At 38.0% G+C, this 19,122-nt stretch overlaps 1 protein-coding gene across 9 annotated transcripts in view; it reads left to right on the top strand.

The window, feature by feature from the left end:
- The window catches only part of DST (dystonin), a 310,970-nt gene that overhangs the window by 184,037 nt on the left and 107,811 nt on the right, over positions 1-19,122 (top strand). For 6 of the 9 annotated variants that reach the window (XM_074895777.1, XM_074895776.1, XM_074895781.1 and 3 more), the window contains 4 exons: positions 3,660-3,794; positions 6,305-6,393; positions 7,006-7,141; positions 18,179-18,331. In XM_074895777.1, the coding sequence (XP_074751878.1) occupies positions 3,660-3,794; positions 6,305-6,393; positions 7,006-7,141; positions 18,179-18,331 (513 nt within the window). Of the gene's footprint in view, positions 1-365; positions 3,614-3,659; positions 3,795-6,304; positions 6,394-7,005; positions 7,142-8,228; positions 13,821-14,035; positions 14,183-14,337; positions 14,554-15,347; positions 15,495-16,497; positions 16,732-18,178; positions 18,332-19,122 lie in introns of those variants that run through there. The other 3 variants (XM_074895774.1, XM_074895775.1, XM_074895783.1) reach the window with 2 other exon arrangements.

Here is a 19,122-nt window from a genome sequence, read left to right as displayed (position 1 = left end):
GGCTTGTTAATGTATAAGAAACACATTATTTTAAAAGTTTGTGTTGGAAATAGGAATTCATGTACACTGTAGTATCATTGTTGGTCAAAATAAGCTTTGATTAATGGCACTAAGTTCATATGGTAACAGCAGTTATTGTTGCTTAGTCTAGTCAAATTCCAGTTATTGAATAAATATTTGAAAGGCACTTTTAAGATTCCAGCTATCTGTATTTCTCTGCTCTCCAATGCTAGTAGCCATTCTCCTTTCTGACTTATATTCAAGTTCTCCCTTTTGTTTCTCTGGTGGTGGATTTAGGAATGAATTATGTACAGCATAGTTCTGCAGATGTATTTCTCACTGTGTCAAAAAATTCCTATTTGCAGATAGTGAAGAACCAGCAGTATGACATGCATGTTGAAGTCACAACATTAAACCAAGAAAATGACAAGACTTTTGGTAATGAAGCAAGAATATCTGAGGGAAACAAAACATCTGAAGGGTTTAGGAAAGAAGACTTTGCAAAGATGAGCTCTTTCTTAGGGGAAGAGATTTTGAAAACTGTTGACGATGCTACTCAGTTGGAATATTTTACAGAGGAATATGATTATATTAAATTTCAAGGTCTTCGACATGATGTGACTGCCAGACAGTTGACTGAAGTTAAACTTTTAGACAGGCTCACAGTTGAGGAGCTCTGTTCAGGGCAAAAAACTATTGATGAGGTTCAGAAAAGTCTTGAAAAATTTTTAACTAAACCTACAGCTATAGCTGGGCTGTACCTTGAATCCAGCAAAGAGATACTCTCTTTTGCTCTAGCAGCAAGGAGAAGAATCATAGGAAAAACACTGGCATTAGCATTTTTAGAGGCCCAGGCAGCTACTGGTTTCATCATTGATCCCACAACAGGTCAGAAATTCTCTGTTGATGATTCGGTTGTTAGGGGGCTTGCAGATAATGAATTCAAGAGTAGACTGCTTGAAGCAGAGAAAGCTGTTTTGGGCTATTGCTGCTCTGGAAAAGTGTTATCTGTCTATCAGGCTATGGAAGCTCGACTCTTAGAAAGACAAAAAGGTAAAAATATCCTTGAGGCTCAGATTGCAAGTGGGGGGGTCATTGATCCTCTGAGAAGTGTTCGTGTACCTCCAGAAACCGCCGTGCAGCTTGGCTTGCTTAGTAACACGATTTTAAAATTTTTGCATGAACCTTCTAGTAATGCAAAATGTTTTCACAATCCAAATAACAGGAAAGCTATGTATTACTGTGATTTGCTGAAATTGTGTTTGTTCAGTGTAAGCAGTAAATGCTTTCTGCTTCCAGTTGGTGAAAGGAAAATAAGCAGCCCATCAGCAGAGAAAAGTCATAAAATTTCAGTAGTAGATGTCAAAACAGGAGCTGAAATGACTTCATATGAAGCTTACCAAAAAAACTGTGTTGATAAAGCTACATATCTAGAGCTTTCAAAACAGGAATTTGATTGGAAAGAGTCTACGTGTTTTGAATCTGATGGGAATTCTTTTCTTTTGCTTACAGATCTTAAAACTGGTGTACAGTTTAATATTGAGGAGACCTTAAATCAGGGTAGAATTGGCAGAGAATTAGTCAATAAGTATAAGGAGGGTTTAATCACAGCTAATGAGTTTGGTGATATTTTAGTCAGCAGTTCACAGCCAAATAAAGATTTAAACAGTCCTGTTGCAGGGTTCTGGCTTTCTGAAACCAATGAAAGAATTCCAGTCTTAAAAGCCTCACGCAAAAACTTGGTAGATAGAGTTACTGCCCTCCGATGTCTTGAAGCTCAGGTTAGTACAGGAGGCATAATTGATCCATTTACTGGAAAAAGGTACAGTGTTTCAGAGGCTTTGCAAAGGGAGTTAATTGATGATGGTTGTGCCAAGCAAATCCAGCAGTGTGAACTGATCTTTACTGGGATCATTCACCCTGTAAGGAACACAGTTATGTCAGCTGTTGAAGCTATGCATTTAAATGCTGTAGACAAAGAAATGGGCATGCGCTGCCTAGAGTATCAGTACTTGACTGGTGGGTTGATAGATCCAAAGTCTCATTCCAGATTAACAATGGAAGAAGCAATTAAGAATGGTATTATTGATGCTTCCACAGCTACAAAGATGAAAGATGAAAAATCGTATGCTAAAGTTTTAACATGCCCCAAAACGAAAAAGAAGTTAACCTACAAAGAAGCTTTAGAGAGAGCTGTTTTTGATTGCCACACTGGGCTGCGATTGTTAGAAGCAGCTCAACCCATGAAAACAGGAATTTCCAGTCTTTACTATAATTCCTAACGGGACAAAGATTCTCATTTTGGGACCTGCTTCAAAACCCATTCAAGTCAAGGAAAAGATCTATGATGACCTTTATGGAAAATCATAAATGGTATTTTCTAACATAATCATGAGTTGCTGTAAAACTAAGTAGTACAAACCACTAATTAGTATAAAACACTAAAACTGGAATTATTGGCAGTAATATAATTACTTGCTACAAAATTGAAATTCATAGGTAAACTTACGCAGATTCATAATTTCAAAATGCAGACTATGTATTCAGTCTTTACCTGAAGGCCTTGTCTGGCGTTATCCACGTGTAGGTAGTATAAATCAGAAGTTATACTGAGGTTGGTGAAGTTAACTTTAGTGCAAAATGAGTAGATTTAGGTGAGACAAGAATCAGATTCTTGCATTAAAAATGGAAAGGGATTGCCCATAAATGAAGACAATGCCGTATTTCATGTGGCCTGATAATTTAATATTACAGATCAGTTTGCATATATAATTTATTTTATTAAAGTGTCAATATAAGTATGCAAGGGTTAAATCTACAGTCTAGTAAATACATGTGCATAAGTAATTTTTCTCACACTAGTATTTCATTAATTTTAATGAGCTACTCACACCATAAAGTTACACATTGTAACTTTTTCTCTCACTTAGGTAACATTTTAATTTTTTTAGAATTGTTTTCATGCTCTAATAGGCAAGTGAATTCCAATTACATTATCAAATTTAGAAGAAACCCCATTGAAATAAAATTACTGATTTTTACTTGTTATACATGGAAGGGCTTAAGCATGTTTTCTAAGTATTGATAAATTTGAAACTACTAACAGGTTGTACTACTACAAAAAGAAACACATTTTCCTGTGCAGAAAAAGATGAAATGTCTCACTATTTTACTTATATTGTACTTGTTTCTGTAGACATAAAAGCAGTGTATTCTTTCTAATTGTAACTTAGTAATCCATGTGTATAAATTGAAAAATGCTGATATCCTGGCTGTACATATCCACACCTGAGGGTAATGCAAAGGCAGCAATTCAGAGATACTTTATATGCAAATATTGTTTAGATTTTATCTGCTGAGTAATGGCTGGGAAACTATATTTTTCTTAATATCAGTCATTTTATAATGAATGTTCATGTATATGAATAAGCACTGTAATCATAATTACAAATCATTTGAGGAATTACTTTGTTAATGTCTATAATTATGTGGCATTTTTGTTCCTACATCAAAGTGTCATAGTAATGCATGCGGTGATAAATAAAAAGAAATCACTATGCGATAGTATTGCCATTGTGGTAGAATTTTGCTTCTATGTATGTTAAAAATTCCGACAATTTACATTTACATGTTTTTTTACAATTCGCGGTGCTCATCAGAAGTCAATGGAAGAAGAAAAGAAGGAACATGTTGAGAAAGCTGGGGATTTACTGAATTGGGTGTCAAACCTCAGCAAGACACTCAGCAAAGAAGAAGGAGAAAAGGCTGAAAAGACTGATTTGCCTAAGCAGCAGGTACACAGATGTCTTTTGAGAAAATACCACTTCCTCTTTTTATCTTTCTGTGTTGATTAAAAAGACAAAATATTCCACAAATACTTATTTTCTCCAAATCACCATCCACACTTTACTAAAGATATGATTTCACATTTGGTTGTGAGTAGAAGGTTGGTTAAATGAACATTAATATTTAGGGACATAAACATTTTATTCAGGAGGAAGTGCAAGCTGGTTTTTACAGGCCTGGAGTGTGACGTATTCTGACAGTGCAAAATGTCAGTTTAGAGAAACTAGACCCTGCAGACCATAACAGAGCCTCTGTAGAGGGGCAGTGGATCCTGATAGTATGGCGCTTTGTAGGTCTGCCCCCTTGTCCTGAAATAGTTGACTGGTAAGTCTGGTAACTTCTACCCTGGCACCAGCAGGGAGATAGTTGACAGGAAGGGCCTGAGGGTCAGGTTTCTTTTTACTTGCTTTTAAAAAGTTATTTTGAGAGGTCCTCTTAAGGGATAGACAAAACTACTGTTTTAGGGAATACAGCAGGTGTTGACTGAGCCACCTTTATTATCACATAGTCCATAGGCTGCTGGAGTGGCCCATCTTGCTGCCTTTGTATTTAATAGGTACATTGTTGTGTACAGTTGTAACTCTGACCACAAATTTCCATCAGTGAAGTTTCCTATCATTTCTAACAGCTGCTCTGCTAGGCTTGTCCCACAAAATAGCTTAGTGACACCTAAAAATATTTCAGTAGGTGAAGGTCTACCTGCACACCAAGCATCAGAGAGATGAAGCAGTATGTTTTCCACATCCCTCAGTACAGGGTTGGATGTGTGGTCGTGCAAACATGCTTTTGTCCCTCTTGGCAGCTTTTTCCTGCATTTTCATTTTGGTTATGCATGCTGGTGCTGGTTAGAGCTGCTGGAGCAATGTGTGCATAACTCAAGCTTGCTGTAGAGCAGGTAATCTCCAATGGCCAACTGGTCCCAGTGTGCTGCTTGTTCATAGAGGACCATTGCTAGTTCTGTTACTGAGTTTGTCTCTATAGGAGGTAGTAGGCTTGTATTGATTTGAGCATATCGATTGTCAAATCACTAATAGTTAGGATTGGGATTTGCAAAAGCATTCCACAGTGGTGTTTTTCTGCTCTTGTGAATGACAACAGCGCAAACCTTTGTCAGCACTGGGCCATCACTCCACTCCTTAGAGCATCTCAGCTTACCATGGCAACTGTAGCTGGCACCTTCTCCATCCAGCCTGAGCCCTCAGCAAGTTAGCCGCCTCGGCTTCCTCTAGCCTATGGGAGATGGGCATTTGCCAGGGGTGTTTCCTTCCCTTGTGAAACAGACCGGTGAGGTAGTGTCACCTTGCAGAGGTGCCTGGTTTTGTGTTGCCACGGACTAACACAGGTGCTTTGACAGGTTTTGTAGAAGCATTCAGATTAGTGGTATGATAGCTGAAATACCTTTCACACAGTGGTTTGTCTTTGCTGTGGTTTGTAGTTGTGGAGTGGGTGGAGAAGCTGGTGCCAGTAGTGACAGGGCACACAGCAGCTGCAGCAATGCCAGTTCCCTGAGCAAAGTGTAGCTCATAACCCCACCTCAGCCTGCTTCCATCACCTTCTTGTGCAGTGCATACAGTGCTCACTCTCCTGGTTTCTGTCCAAGCGGCACAAGTGGTGGGTTTGTGGCTTGCTGGCAGTGATTGCAAAGGGAGGCTCTGTTCAAGACCCTGTTTGTGCCCTTTGATGTGATGCACAAAGGGATAGAACTGCTTGTGATCAGATCCAGGTGAATGCAGGGCCCAAGCACCTTGCTAGAGTTCTCTTACCACTGACACTGAACATATCTTAGGCTTACTAATGAAGTCCTGATTCTCTTTTGATACTTTGCCTTTATCTAAAATGACTGCTTTTCTCTGAAGCGACTTAAGGCGGTTTCTCAGAAAAGTTAAAAAATTAAATTCTCTCAAGCCCCTCTGACAGAGCAAGTGCTTTAGTGGGAATGACAGAAATTATATTGGGGAGAATATTAATAAGTAATTAATTTTTTCCAAGTGTCTGATATTGCATTTGTCTCAGTCATTGAATTTTATCAAGGTTTGTAGCCGCCTGGTATTTTTTTAAAAAAGTTATTAGTGAGCAACTTCTTGAACATGATGATTTTACACATATCTTTATAAAGCTGCTTTAAACTGTGCCAACTGTAATAAATTGTTTTAAGTGATAGGCTAATTTTCAAACAAATAACATTTTAAAATAAATTCTTTATGTCACCCAATAGTTTTCTAATACAAAGAGCTTATTTAATCAAAAGGCATAGCACAGTGACTTATCCATATATGAATGATACAATTCCTTAGTAAATAATATCACTATTAGGAACAGCTAGTATTTAAAGAAAAAACATCAAGTTCTCATACTGTTGAGTTTAGTCCCTCCCAGATAGACATACTATGTTGTTTGTTGGTTTTCGCTTTACATATGTGCATAGTTAAGTCTTCAACACAGGTGGTTTATTTTTCAGATTTCCCTGGATGAAATGTCAACCAAGAAAGAACAAATAGCTGAAGCTCTGCAGACTACTCAGTCATTTTTAGCTAAGCACAGTGACAAGTATGCCTTTTTTTTTTATTTAAATAATGTAAATTATTTGAATCTGTACATAACGTTTGCTTAAAAAGAAATCATATCCTCATCTTACAGTTTCAATTATATTTCAGGTATGGATATGTCACATCTTTTCTGTAATGTTATAATTTTGTCTTCCCATTTGGGGAAACTTGATGCAGTTAAGTATTTCAAGAATTTGGCTAGGTTTATATACCTCTGGTCAGTTTAAAAACATTGGACAATAATTTTTATTCGAAGTCAAAATAATAAATCAGTAGTAAATTAGTACTTGAACTCTATGTCACAAGTTTGTTTAATCTGTCTCTGAAATCCGGCTGTGTAAGATATTAAATTGCTGAGATATCTCATGACTCCTTGCTAGCTATGTTACCTGTCTTGACTGACAATCATAAATTCTAGATTAATGTAAGTACTTTTCCTGAAGCAGAATGTAGCTTTCTTGAACATCCTTATAATGAAGCTATATTCTTTCCAGACTACTTTTACCAATTTCTACTCTCTTTCTTTAGGTAAAGGTAAGCTGATCACTCTCTGCAGGATACAAATTACTCAAAGATATCTCCTACTTCCATTTTTCTTTTTTTTTCTTAATAGAATGACAGATGAAGAGAGAAAGGAAATGGAAAAGCAAGTCAGATCCCTCCAGGAGAGCTACAACTTGTTATCCAATGAAGCTTTGAAGCAGCTGCAGGAAGCACAGTATCTGAGTGATGAAAAGATGGAAGAAAAGGTAACAAGCTTGAAGCTTACATTTCAGTCTCTTTTGAGTTTTACTGCATGGTTTTGGAACCACACATGATCAGTAAAAGAAGCTGCAATTAACAGTGTGTAAAGAAACTTGAGATTTAATTGACTGAAGGTTTTTGTGTATTTGCTATGGAATACTGTGTGTGACCTTACCTGTGCATATGAACATTCTGCTCATTAGATTTTTCTTGTGAAGAGTCTTAATAAATGTGTGCCTTGCATGAAGAAAGATAAACAAATCATTCATCTCTTAACTCTTCTCTTAAAAGCCATTCTTTGACTGCTAGATAAGTCTGTTTCTGCTGCAAAAATGACACCATAAAATAACAAGTTAATCTCTCCCATATATCATTCAGAAATGTCTTAGAACAGATCTACTTTCAGTTTTTCTTAAAATTTATCTGGATATGAAAATGGAAGCACATAATGTGATTAGCTCCGAGACACTACAGATACATTTGTTAATGGACCTTAATCCTAAATACGGAATTCTCAAAAGTTATGTTGCAAACGAGTGTTCTTATAGATACATAGAGGCAGTATCTGTGTAATTAGTTCAGATAATGTTGCCAAACTGACTTCATGCTTTCCATGCAAACTAAATGCAATGTTTGGTGCTAGAGTATCCGATGCCATATTGTTAAGTGTATATACAAAAGTGCTGTATGCTGTAAACATGAATAGCATGGTTGTTTTGAGTCACATACTGTTTCCAAATATTCTAACCTTTCACAGACATTTAGAGCATGAAAATTTGCCTTTCAGGTATATGTTCTATTTGCTCACTCTGCAATCATTTCTTCTATTGTCTTTCACTAACCCTATTTATGTATGCAAAGCATAGGTTTTCAATTTGCAGATGCATGTTGATTTTAAATCTTTTATCACATCGTGTGCTGTTGAATGACTGACATAGGTCACTTGCGCATTTGAGCTGCTAACATTCACAGCATTCCTCCAGGCCTGGTAAGTACGTGTTTTTTACGCTTATTGTGCATTCAAAATCAAAAGAAAATTTACAATGTACAGTCTGAAAATAGTGATAGCTTTTCTTTTATATTCCTTTTTAGGTGAATAAAGTCATTGCTGGTGTTATTGACCAAACAACTGGAGAAGTTCTTTCAGTCTTTCAGTCTATTTTAAAAGGTTTTGTTGACTATGACACTGGAATTAGATTGCTCGAGAATCAGCTGATCCTTTCTGGAATAATTTCTCCAGAATCAGGAGTATGTTATGATTTGGAAGAAGCTAAAGCTCATGCCTTAATTGATGAGCAGACTGTATTGCAGTTGAAGGAATTAAGTAATACAAAGCAGGTTATTTCAGAATCATCATTATCAAATCTTCCAGTTGTATCAGCTTTAGAACAAGGTCTAATTTCAGAACCTTTGGCTATTAAAATTCTTGAGAATCAGCTTTCAAGTGGGTACTTGATTTTGCCATCTACTGGAGAAAACCTGACCTTGCAGAATGCTTTCCAGAGAAACCTGATTTCGCCAATATTATATACAAAGCTTCTGGAAAGACAAGACACATGTAGAGATCTCATAGACCCCAACTGTGCTGAGAAGATTTCCCTTGAACAGATGGTTCATAGAAGTATAATACATGAAGAAACAGGGTTAAGACTCCTACCTGTGAAACCACAAGAAAAAGGTAGAATCATGTTCAAATGTGGAAGGAAGATAACTATTTCAAGGGCAGCACATGAAGGACTCATTGATCGGGAAACAATGTTCAGGCTGCTGGGTGCTCAGTTAACATCTGGAGGTATAATTGACCCAGACTCAGGGAAGCGAATGACTGTGGAAGAGGCCATGAGACAAGGGTTGATAGATCAGGACACTGCTTGTGGAATCCTCACACATCAGGTTCAGACTGGTGGAATCCTTTGTCCAAATTCAGGACAACGGTTGACTGTTGATGAAGCTGTACAATGCAACTTAATATCGTCTACCAGTGCACTGCTGGTGTTAGAAGCACAGAAAGGCTTTGTTGGACTAATTTGGCCTCACACTGGTGAAATATTCCCCATATCGACTTCTTTGCACCAAGAGATGATAACGAATGAGCTGGCATTCAAAATATTAAACAATAGACAGAAGATAGCTGCACTTTACATTCCAGAAACTTGTGAAATAGTTAGCCTAGATAAGGCTGTGCAGTCAGGGATAATAGACACCAATACCGTAACTGTTTTGACCAATGTGACTTTACCAGATAAAATGCCCAATGTCAAAGAATTAGAGACCCCTTGTAAAAATGCTGCAAAATGGTTATCGACATATGAATTCCTGACATCTGTATTTCATGGGTGTGAGGAGGAACATGAAGATTCTGGCACAGAAGACCCCATATGTCATAATTCAGATCAAGCTAAAAATTTATTTGTATCTTATCTGATGGTAAATAGTTATATGGATGCAAACACTGGAGGAAGACTTTTATTGTATGATGGACAACTGCAAGAAGCCATCAGTATGTTGCTGGAAGGTGATGGTGCTGTGTACAATGATGATGTGTCAGAAATAGAGTTTAATAACAAATATATAAGCCTGAAAGGAATTAACCTAAAGTCAGCTGGCAATGTCCACTTTAATAATGTCACAGACAGTGTTCAGGGTGATCTTTCAGGTGCTGATACTTCTAATAACAGGAAATTAAATCAGTTGGGAGATTTTGAGAATTCCATACCTTTACAAGGAGGAGATCTCCATATGTGTAGACCAGATGTTTGCAATGTTATTGGTACCGAGCAATCAGAATATACACAGGGCTTGCTGTTAACTAACGCTACAGAACTTAGAAGCGTAGTAAGTAGCACTCAAAATTCCATGAACAGAAATGCACTCAGAAGTCTTCCAGAGGTTTCTGAGTGGACAGAACTGTGTAAGCATAACAGTCAGAAAGCAAATTCAGGAAACGTTGAAGGATATCTTCCAAATGACTCAAATCCAAATCTTATTTCAGAAAGAGAGAAAGAAGAGGTTTATATGGCAGACAGTCTGGATAATGAAAACAGGAATGATGAAACCTTACAGAATTCCTTGAGTGTGAATGATTTGTCAGATAATGAAACCTGGAGAGAGCTGGAAAGGTGCACAAGATATGGGCCTTGCATATTGCAAGATGATAATAGCAGAATGATACCAGATAAGAGCAAGAAAGATAATATTCAGAGAAGTCTTGGTTCATCCATCAGTGCAGATACTATATATAGACTTCCGGAAGAACTGGTTAGTCAATGTGGTGACCCACTACAGATTGAAGATAATGAATATAGTGAGCAACATCTGCAGGATTGCACTGATGTACTTAACAGGCCATCCCTAGAGGACTATCTTTATGTACATGGCAGGCCATCCTTGGAGGATTGTACTGATTTACAGAGTAAACTGTGTCTAGAAGACAGTAGAGACATGCACTGCAGGCCTTCATTGGATGGTGATACTGTTATACATGATAGACCACCTGAGGGTGACAGTAACAGCACAGCGCAAAAGCTAATAGTAGAAGAAAGCAATCTTACATTTGACAAGTTACTGTTGTGTGACAGTAGTTCTGACTCATCAGTAGGTGGAAGTGATGCCATCCCACAGTTTGAAAGTGATTTGCAACATGAATGTAGTGAGTTAACCTCTGAAAACGACAGCTCTCAGTTTGATGATGATGATGCCTATGAAACACCTCAGGTTGACGATGATGACAGTGATGTGTATGCTACTCCACAAATTGATGATGATGATTCCTCTGACAGTTCTCAAGGTGATGATGGTTTTGATACCTTGCAGTTGGGGGATGATGATACACCAGAGGCAGAACCGTCTGCAGCATCAGTTCCATTAGGTTTTCTAGAGGAGAGGGGTGGTCTAATAACCCTGAGAGAAGAGACCAGCTCTTATCAAGAACTTGTCACTAATACTGGAGTTGTAAATCTGACAGGGCTGCCTGAGGGTGTAAATAGAGCTTCTGCAAGTGCTGAAACTATGGAAAGAATCCCTGAGGAGGAAGCAGAAAGAACAGGGAACTTTGAAGAGAAGGTGCAAATATTACCAGTTACTTCGCAGAGTGAAGGAAGACAAGAGGGAGGCCTTAGTTCTTTACAGAAGATACGTGAAGCAAAAGTACAAGGCAGAAATAAGAAAGATGAAATGAAAGAGGAAAGTGACTCCTATGAAGATGAATCTGAAGATACACAGGAAGAGGAAGATTATGAGGAAGATGATAGTTATGATGACTCTGACACTGATTCTGACAGTGATGAGGAAACAGATATTTTTTATTCACGTCATCAATGTATAAACAAAGGTGGCCAGCTGTTAATTTCCTTAGGAGACATAGAAAACAGCAATGAAAATAATCAGAATATTGATGACTGTTGCTATTCTTTAGGACACAAGACAGAATATGCTTTTCAATTCCAGCCTAACTGTGAAAATGGAGAGCTGTCCTCAGGAAAATGTGAATCTGCATCAGATGTTTCTGAGGAAAGATGTGCTGGTCTTACATGTACAAGTGAAGAAGACAGACAGCAGGAAACAGAAGATGAATATGGGTCTTGCGTCAAAAGTAAATACATGTCACAAGATATCACTGAGCCCATTCAGTCTGAAAATACCTTTGACACTAAATGGACATTCTGTAAGAGTGAAGAAAATACTAAAACACAGCTTAAGGTTCCAAGTTCTCAACTTCTTGATGATACTGTGACATCTGATCCTAGTGTAACAGCCTTCCTAACTGCAAAGCAAGCTGCTGCTGCTGCTGAAAGTACTAGGGCAGATCTGCTTCTCTCAGAATGCTTTATTGATAGCCTGAATAAAACCAATAGTACCATGCCAATGTTATATTCAAATCATGGGCAAAGACAGAGAGAAGCAGTATTTGCAGAGGAAAACGTATTAAATAATATGGCTGGTACGGAACAACTAAATGAAGGTTCATCCCAAATGGACACTAAATTCCTTATGGTTATGCCTTATGTGAGTGATGATGGTAGTGCACTTACTGACCAAGTACATCCAGTCAGCAGTTGGAAGCATGGTCAAATAGGAGGAGGTTTTGAAATTCTTACCGAAAATAAAAATAGAGTAAATATTATGGAGGAATGTGATTTGGGGCTAAGCAAAAGTCCCATTCAGATGGAAAGCCTTGGGGAAATATTTGATGCATCAGTAATTAAAGCTGATAGAGAAACTCCCTTTTCAAGTAAAGAAAAAGTAAATGTTGATCAAGCTTTGCTTGACATTGGAGGTGGTGTGAAGTCAGATGAATTTAAAAGAGATTTTAACAATTCCTCTTCTTTAAAACAATATACAAGAGACATAAAAGACAGCAGCCGTTCAGAATTGGATGCAACTGAATCCTGTTGCTTTGAGGACAGGGAGAAAGGGAAAAACAGTATACAGAATGAAAAGGATTTTCTGCTAAATACGAAAGAAATGCTTTCGAGTGAATTTAACATTTATTCTTTTTCCCCAACTGATACAGTGAAACCAAAGGAAATTAGCATAACTAAAGAAACAGGGAGAGTTATCTGTCAAAATACTGGTAATGTTCTTAAAGACTTTTCAGAAAACAAGAGCAGCAATAATAGTGAATTTTCCCCAATAAAAGCAGATGCTTTAGGAAGTACTGAGGATGCCAAAGAATCAGGGCAGGGAAGTGAAGTGCTACCTTCTGGGAGTCATACCCATACCACCAATGTTTCTTCTGCAATTCTGAGCAGCATAGAGGCTGATTTGAGTTATGGTGCCCAGAAAGAACATGAGACACTGAAAAACACAAAGGGAGAAAATTTCATGGCCAGTGAGACTTCTTCTCTTGGAAATGGTTACAAAAAACAAATGTCCATGGAGTCATTGCAAAAGGAAATGGGACCCTGCAAAGATTTTCAAGTAAAGGAAGGTATTTCACAATCACCAGAAATGTCTGACACACTAATGGAAGAGTTAAAGAATATATTACAAAGGAAATTGAAAATGGGACATGTTTACTGCAAGCAGGAGGGTGAACCCCTAAGTTACTCTGATACCAAAATTTTAATACAAAATTTACTTACAATGGTTAGAAGCACCCAACTTGGGAGTGATACATCTGGTGCGTCGAATCTCAAACAAATAAGCAATGCTGTTACAGCTGCATTAGTGGCACCATGTACAGAGCCAAAGGACAGTGATGCTCCTTCTTTGCTTTGGCCTGATTGCAGAAGTCCTGATCTTCTTCGTGATATTCTGAAGCAGGAATCCTGGAAGCAAAAGATAGCTGATCCAGATGAAAGAAAAAGTGAAACAGACGTGAAACCTCCTGTTCCAAAACTTACTACTTCTGAACTTTTGGAGATTTTTCAAATCTCACCTGGACTTGAAAGTACAAGCAAGTTAGAGGAGCTGATAACTGATTTGCTTATAAGCTCACAGATTGCTGGTGCCACCACACAACATGAGGGCAAAGGCAAAGTAGATGGGCTTTGTACTCTTTTCTCAACAGAAAAGTCAGAGTTTGGATCAGAAATTGCTAAAGAGAAAACATTGGCAGATGAAGAAGTCATTACTTGGGAAAGTGACCAGGAGCATGGGAAGAGAGACAGCCTGTCCAAAGGCTTTATTGAGCCTGGTTTCAAAACAAAAGAAGCAGTCCCGGAAGACACCTCCACTAGCATGGTAAGTAACAACAACTGCTATGTGCTGCCTATCCTGTGGTAAAGGAATTGTATGAATCCTTCCAAGTGCTGGAGAGAATAATTAAACTGGAAAAATGGTTGAAAAATTAAATGATAAATTTAAAATAAATTATAGTTAAACCAAGAACTTTTGTTGCTTATTTTCAGGACTGTCAGTTTGGAAAATGTTTTCTAATTGTTAAAACTAATTTTCAGGTCGATGGAGTACAGCAATGTTTAAAGTTAACAGAGAAAATGCAAGGACATTTGGCAGTCGTTCAAGATATGAAAAGCCACCTAGATAGCCAGAAACCTATTAGTAATAACTTGGAAATACTAAAAGATGAACTGGAACAACTGGAGGTAATTAAAATATTCTTTATGCTTGTACTTCAGTGATGGGTGCTAGGAAATGCCCTTACATAAAAAAAGAGATTTCAAATGAGATTACAGTAATTCAGATTTAAATGTCTTTCTTGATAGTAACTTAATGCGTTTTGTATATATTCTCTTTGTAGTCTTTTCAATCAGGACTAGCTACCTTTGCAATTATCCTAAAAAGGGACATGAAGTTGACAGAAGAGTTTTTAAAGTTTTGTGACAGGGATATTCCTGAAGAGAAACTTAAAGAGCTGAAGATAAGCTATGACTGTTTGAAAGAAGTATTTTTGGTTGTCTGTGATACGTCTTCAAAAAGAGCAAAACAAATAGTCTGTGCTGTTGACTCAGAAATGGTATGTTTTTATCAGTGTATCTTTTTACCTTGGTTTTTCTTCAGGGTAGTTTGACTAAAAAGAAGGAGTTTGGCTTTGTTTTCTTTTGTTTTTTCTTAAGATAAAAGTACGATTCTATTTAATACTATAGAAAATATGATTAGACTCCAGGGGCATAAATAAATACACAACTTCCAACCACATCCTGGGCTGCATCAAAATAAGCATGACCAGCAGGTCGAGGAAGGTGGTTCTCTCCATCTGCACCTTTCTTGTGAGACCCCACCTGGAGTACTGTGTCCAGCTCTGGGGCCACCAGTAGAAGAAGGGTACGGACCTGTTGGAGCAGGTCCAGGAGGGCCATGAAGATGATCAGGGGGCTGGAGCACCTCCCCTATGAGGACAGGCTGAGAGAGTTGGGGCTGTTCAGCCTGGAGAAGAGAAGGCTCCAGGGAGACCTTAAAGCAGCCTTCCAGTACCTGAAGGGGGCCTACAGGAAAGATGGGGAGGACTATTTATCAGGGAGTGTAGTGATAAGGCAAAGGGTGATGATTTTAAATGGAAAGAGCGTAGATTTAGATTGGCTATAAGGAAGAAATTCTTTACTGTCAGGGTGGTGAGGCACTGGAAGAGGTTGCCCAGAAAAGTAGTGGCTGCCCCCTCCCTGGCAGTGTTCAAGGCCAGGTTGGACGCGGCTTTGAGCAACCTGGTCTAGTGGAAGATGTCCCTGCCCATGGCAGGGGGGTTGGAACTAGGCGATCTTTAAGGTCCCGTCCAACCCAAACCATTCTGTGATTCTGTGATTCCCTTTCTAGTCTAAGCTTGCAGTATTACACCAGCAACTTTTAAGCAAACTGCAGACATTTTCAGACTGGATCACAGAAAACATTAAAATCGTGACTGACTTCACAGTGAATGCTAATGATATAGAAGAGATGAAGAAAAGTTTACAACTACTTAAAGTAAGTATTCTTTGTGGTGGGTGTTAGTGCTTCTGACAAATGTTGCTACTTACTATGAATTATTAGCTAGGTTTTGTACACCTGCTCATTAACCTCTTGCTGAAACATGTGGCTAGAACTAATTACTTAAGAAGACAACTGCTTGATAATCCAGTAATAAACTCTTGCTGATTTGCTTTTTTTCTCTTGAAAAAAATTTTGGTAGAGTTTGGCTTACTGAGAAAGCTATTGGTTCTGCTTACATTTGTGGCAAAAAATCTGACTTTTTTTTTAAGTCTAGTTTATCATACAGATATTTCAGTGATTAAAATTGGATCTTTATGCATAAGGTCCAGAATCTCTACTGAATTTTAATTACCTTCCAAATCAATTACTTGTGAGAGAAGAAGATGGGGAATCATTAAATGAGTCATGAAAAACAAATAGATCAAATTTTTAGTTAAGTTCATACACCCCTGTATGTATGAATGATAAAAATGACATTGTTTTATTGTGTTTTAATAGGGTTCCAGTATGCACGATAGTTTCATAGGGTAATTTCATACACACAGTGCATGACTGTGGGCAGAATTTCTCACACTGCTGGAAAGAGGGCTTCTCACTGTGGAGTTAAGAATAGGAATGCTTTCAAGTAAACACTTTAACATTTCTGGGCCTTCAGACCTAGAACCTAGAAATGTTAAACCTAACCTGCCATAAATGTTCCAGAGTTGAAGGTCAGACATTTTTCAGACATCCATGAGAGAGCAAAGAAATAGAGGTCTTCAAGATCATCTTATTCATTACTTGGACATGGACTGTCCCAGAGACAAACCATGCAGAAATTCAAATGCTGTATCTGACTGTGTCAGAATGATTCTGACACAGTTTTGATTTACTCTGGCTAAATTGTCTGCCAAAAGCATTTTGGAACAGGGGCTGAGAAAAGAGTGTAGCAATACTTGTGTTTTATTTGTGCTGAATTTGTCTTAATTGCTAGTCATTTCTTTCTTTTTATTTACAGAACAGGGCTGCAGAGCTTGGCTGTAAAAAAATGCAGTTGGAGTCCATTGCGTTTGATACTCAGTTCTTCATTTCTGAACATGCTCAAGATCTTTCTCCCAATCAGAGCAAACAGCTGCTGAGGCTCTTAAATACCACCCAGAAATCTTTTCAGGAAGTACAGGAAGCAGTAACATCTCAAGCGGAAAGTTTAGAGACACAGTTACAGGCAACACAAGAGCTGGGTGATCAGAAGGTTTGCCTTTCTGTGTAAATGTGTGCTAAGTGATTTTGTCTATGGATGAGGAATTTTAATACCAGCATGCAGTATCAAGTGTATTTCTATCTTCTCAGCTTTTACTACAGATATATGCATAGTTCTACAAAGATTGTATTGATCAAGTATGGTGAATTCTCTTTTTTTGTCTTTCCTTGCTACAGTCACAGAAACAGTCTATTATGGACAGACACAATTTTGGGCTTTAGGAACTGTACAGCTGGAGGTGACCAGGTCAGCTGGAGGTGACCAGGTCAGCTGGAGGTGACCAGGTCAGCTGGAGGTGACCAGGTCTGCTTTTTGTACCAGTGAGAGAAATTTACTTTGAGGCTTCTCACAAGTGTTGTTTGTTTAGTAGCTATATGAGTAATTAAATAAAGCAGTCAACTCTTCTGGCTGCAGCTGTATTGAGCAGTGAATTTACTACTGCACCATTGCTCATCACTTCTGTCCTGATGAAGATTTTATTTTCCTTTAATTTGCCAGGTCATCTGCTTATGTGATCTTTTTTCTAGGTCTTTACAGTCAAAGAACCAGATGTGTTAAAACCTTGCTACCATGGCTTGTTTTGACTGAGATGGGTTAGAGGGACAAACATATGGGTAAATCAGTTAAGATATTTGCAGTTCTAGGCATGGGCACTGCAAAAGCTATGAGTCAAGTTTGGACAGTTACCTCTTCAGCTGGCATGGCTGCAGTTGGCAAGCATAAGCAGCCTTTGTAGAGTCAAAGGAGGCTGATAAGATGCTACAGTGGAACTGCATCCTTTCTTCTCTCATAGAAGCACTGTTAAGATTCAGAATCACTACCTCATCCCCCAGTTTATGCATAATGAAAGGTGTTCTAGTATTCTGAAGACTTCATATTATTTTTTAACATTTGTTTCCACCATACAAAGAAACATAAAACTGAATAAAGGAAAGGCACAGATAACTTTTCTAGGACATAGTAGCAATAATGAGCTTGCATGTTTTGTTCTTTTCTACTGCTTAAAAAGTCAATGTTTTCTATTCAGGTAACATTATGCATACCAGCAACAGCTAACTCACAATCACAACTAACCTCTGTTTTGATATCCTTTTTTCAGAATTAATGGTGTTTATCACAGGTTTCAAGCAGTTAAGAGACTGGATTTTCACTCCTGTCGTTTGGAGATTTCATCTTTCACATATGTGCATGGCCAGTCTTCTATTCAGCAATTCCATCAAACATGGTCTCTTTTACTTAAAACATATTTGAGGTTTATCCATAACTTCTGTATGTTCATCTTACTCTTTGTACCACTGCTATCATGTTTACAGCATACTTTAAAAATTATTGCTTTGCAATATTGATGTTCAAAGGTAATTCCTCTTACAGTGTATGTTAGTTCCTGAAATGAGGACATTTTTGTTTAATTACTCAATTGTACTTGGCTCTAATATAGGATGTGGCTGAGCGGCAGCAGGAATGCAAAGAGAAACTGCAGGAAATCTGTGATTTGCTTACACAAACTGAAAATCGACTCATCGGACAACAAGAATCTCTTGTTATTGGAGACAGCAAGGCTGAGCTAGAACAATACCAGACCAAACAGGAGGTATGCACAGTTCTTGTCAGATAAGTTACAGAAGACTGAGTGCAGAGGAGAGTGACTAGACTCTTTTGTTGAATAATACTTGTCATGTGAGAGGAGAGTAAAACAGATTAGTTTGACTTACCAAAAGTAAAGGCTTAATGGCATGCATTTAAACTGCTGCCTATGAATACATTTCAGTATGTGCCAGTGGGAGTAAAGAAACTTTCAGACTAGGAGACACTAGAATAGGGAGCATGTACTAGGCATTTCAAGAAGCACTCTTGGAGTAGACATGAAATTTGTTATATATTAGGTTAAGATTGTTCCTGTTTGATGTGATAAAATCATGCTTGTTTATTATGCTGAAATAATTTGACCAGCTTTTTAAACTGGTATCAGGGAGTGCTTATTTCTGTTCACAGTGTTTTGAAGAACTTTGCTGCAAGACTTTCTATTGCCTGAGGCTTTCCACTGCCTCAGTCTTGTTTTGGTTTCAATTCTGTTTTTCTAGTGTTGCATGCAATCTCCTTGATGTCCTCATGTAGCAGAGCCCTTTCAGTTTGCTTTCCTGTTGAGACCTTGCCTTTCAGCTGTATCCTGTCATCTATAAGCTTTCACTCTGTCCTGTCTGATGCTGAGTTAATGATAAAGGACTGAAGGACTTGGACTTCTTCCTGCTTCTCCTAGTAGTAGTTTACTCTACTGTAGAGCTCCAAATCAAGGTTAATAATCCGTAAAGGCAGAAATTTCCTCATTCATCTTGCCTTTCTTTACTTATCTTCAAAGTAACACATCTAGTTTGTCAAAGTTCA

Source organism: Athene noctua, chromosome 1 (assembly GCF_965140245.1).
Source record: "Athene noctua chromosome 1, bAthNoc1.hap1.1, whole genome shotgun sequence".
In the NCBI taxonomy this organism is placed as follows: Eukaryota; Metazoa; Chordata; class Aves; order Strigiformes; family Strigidae; genus Athene; species Athene noctua.
Note: the sequence above shows the minus strand (reverse complement) of the source record. Positions and strands in the feature narration are given on the sequence as shown.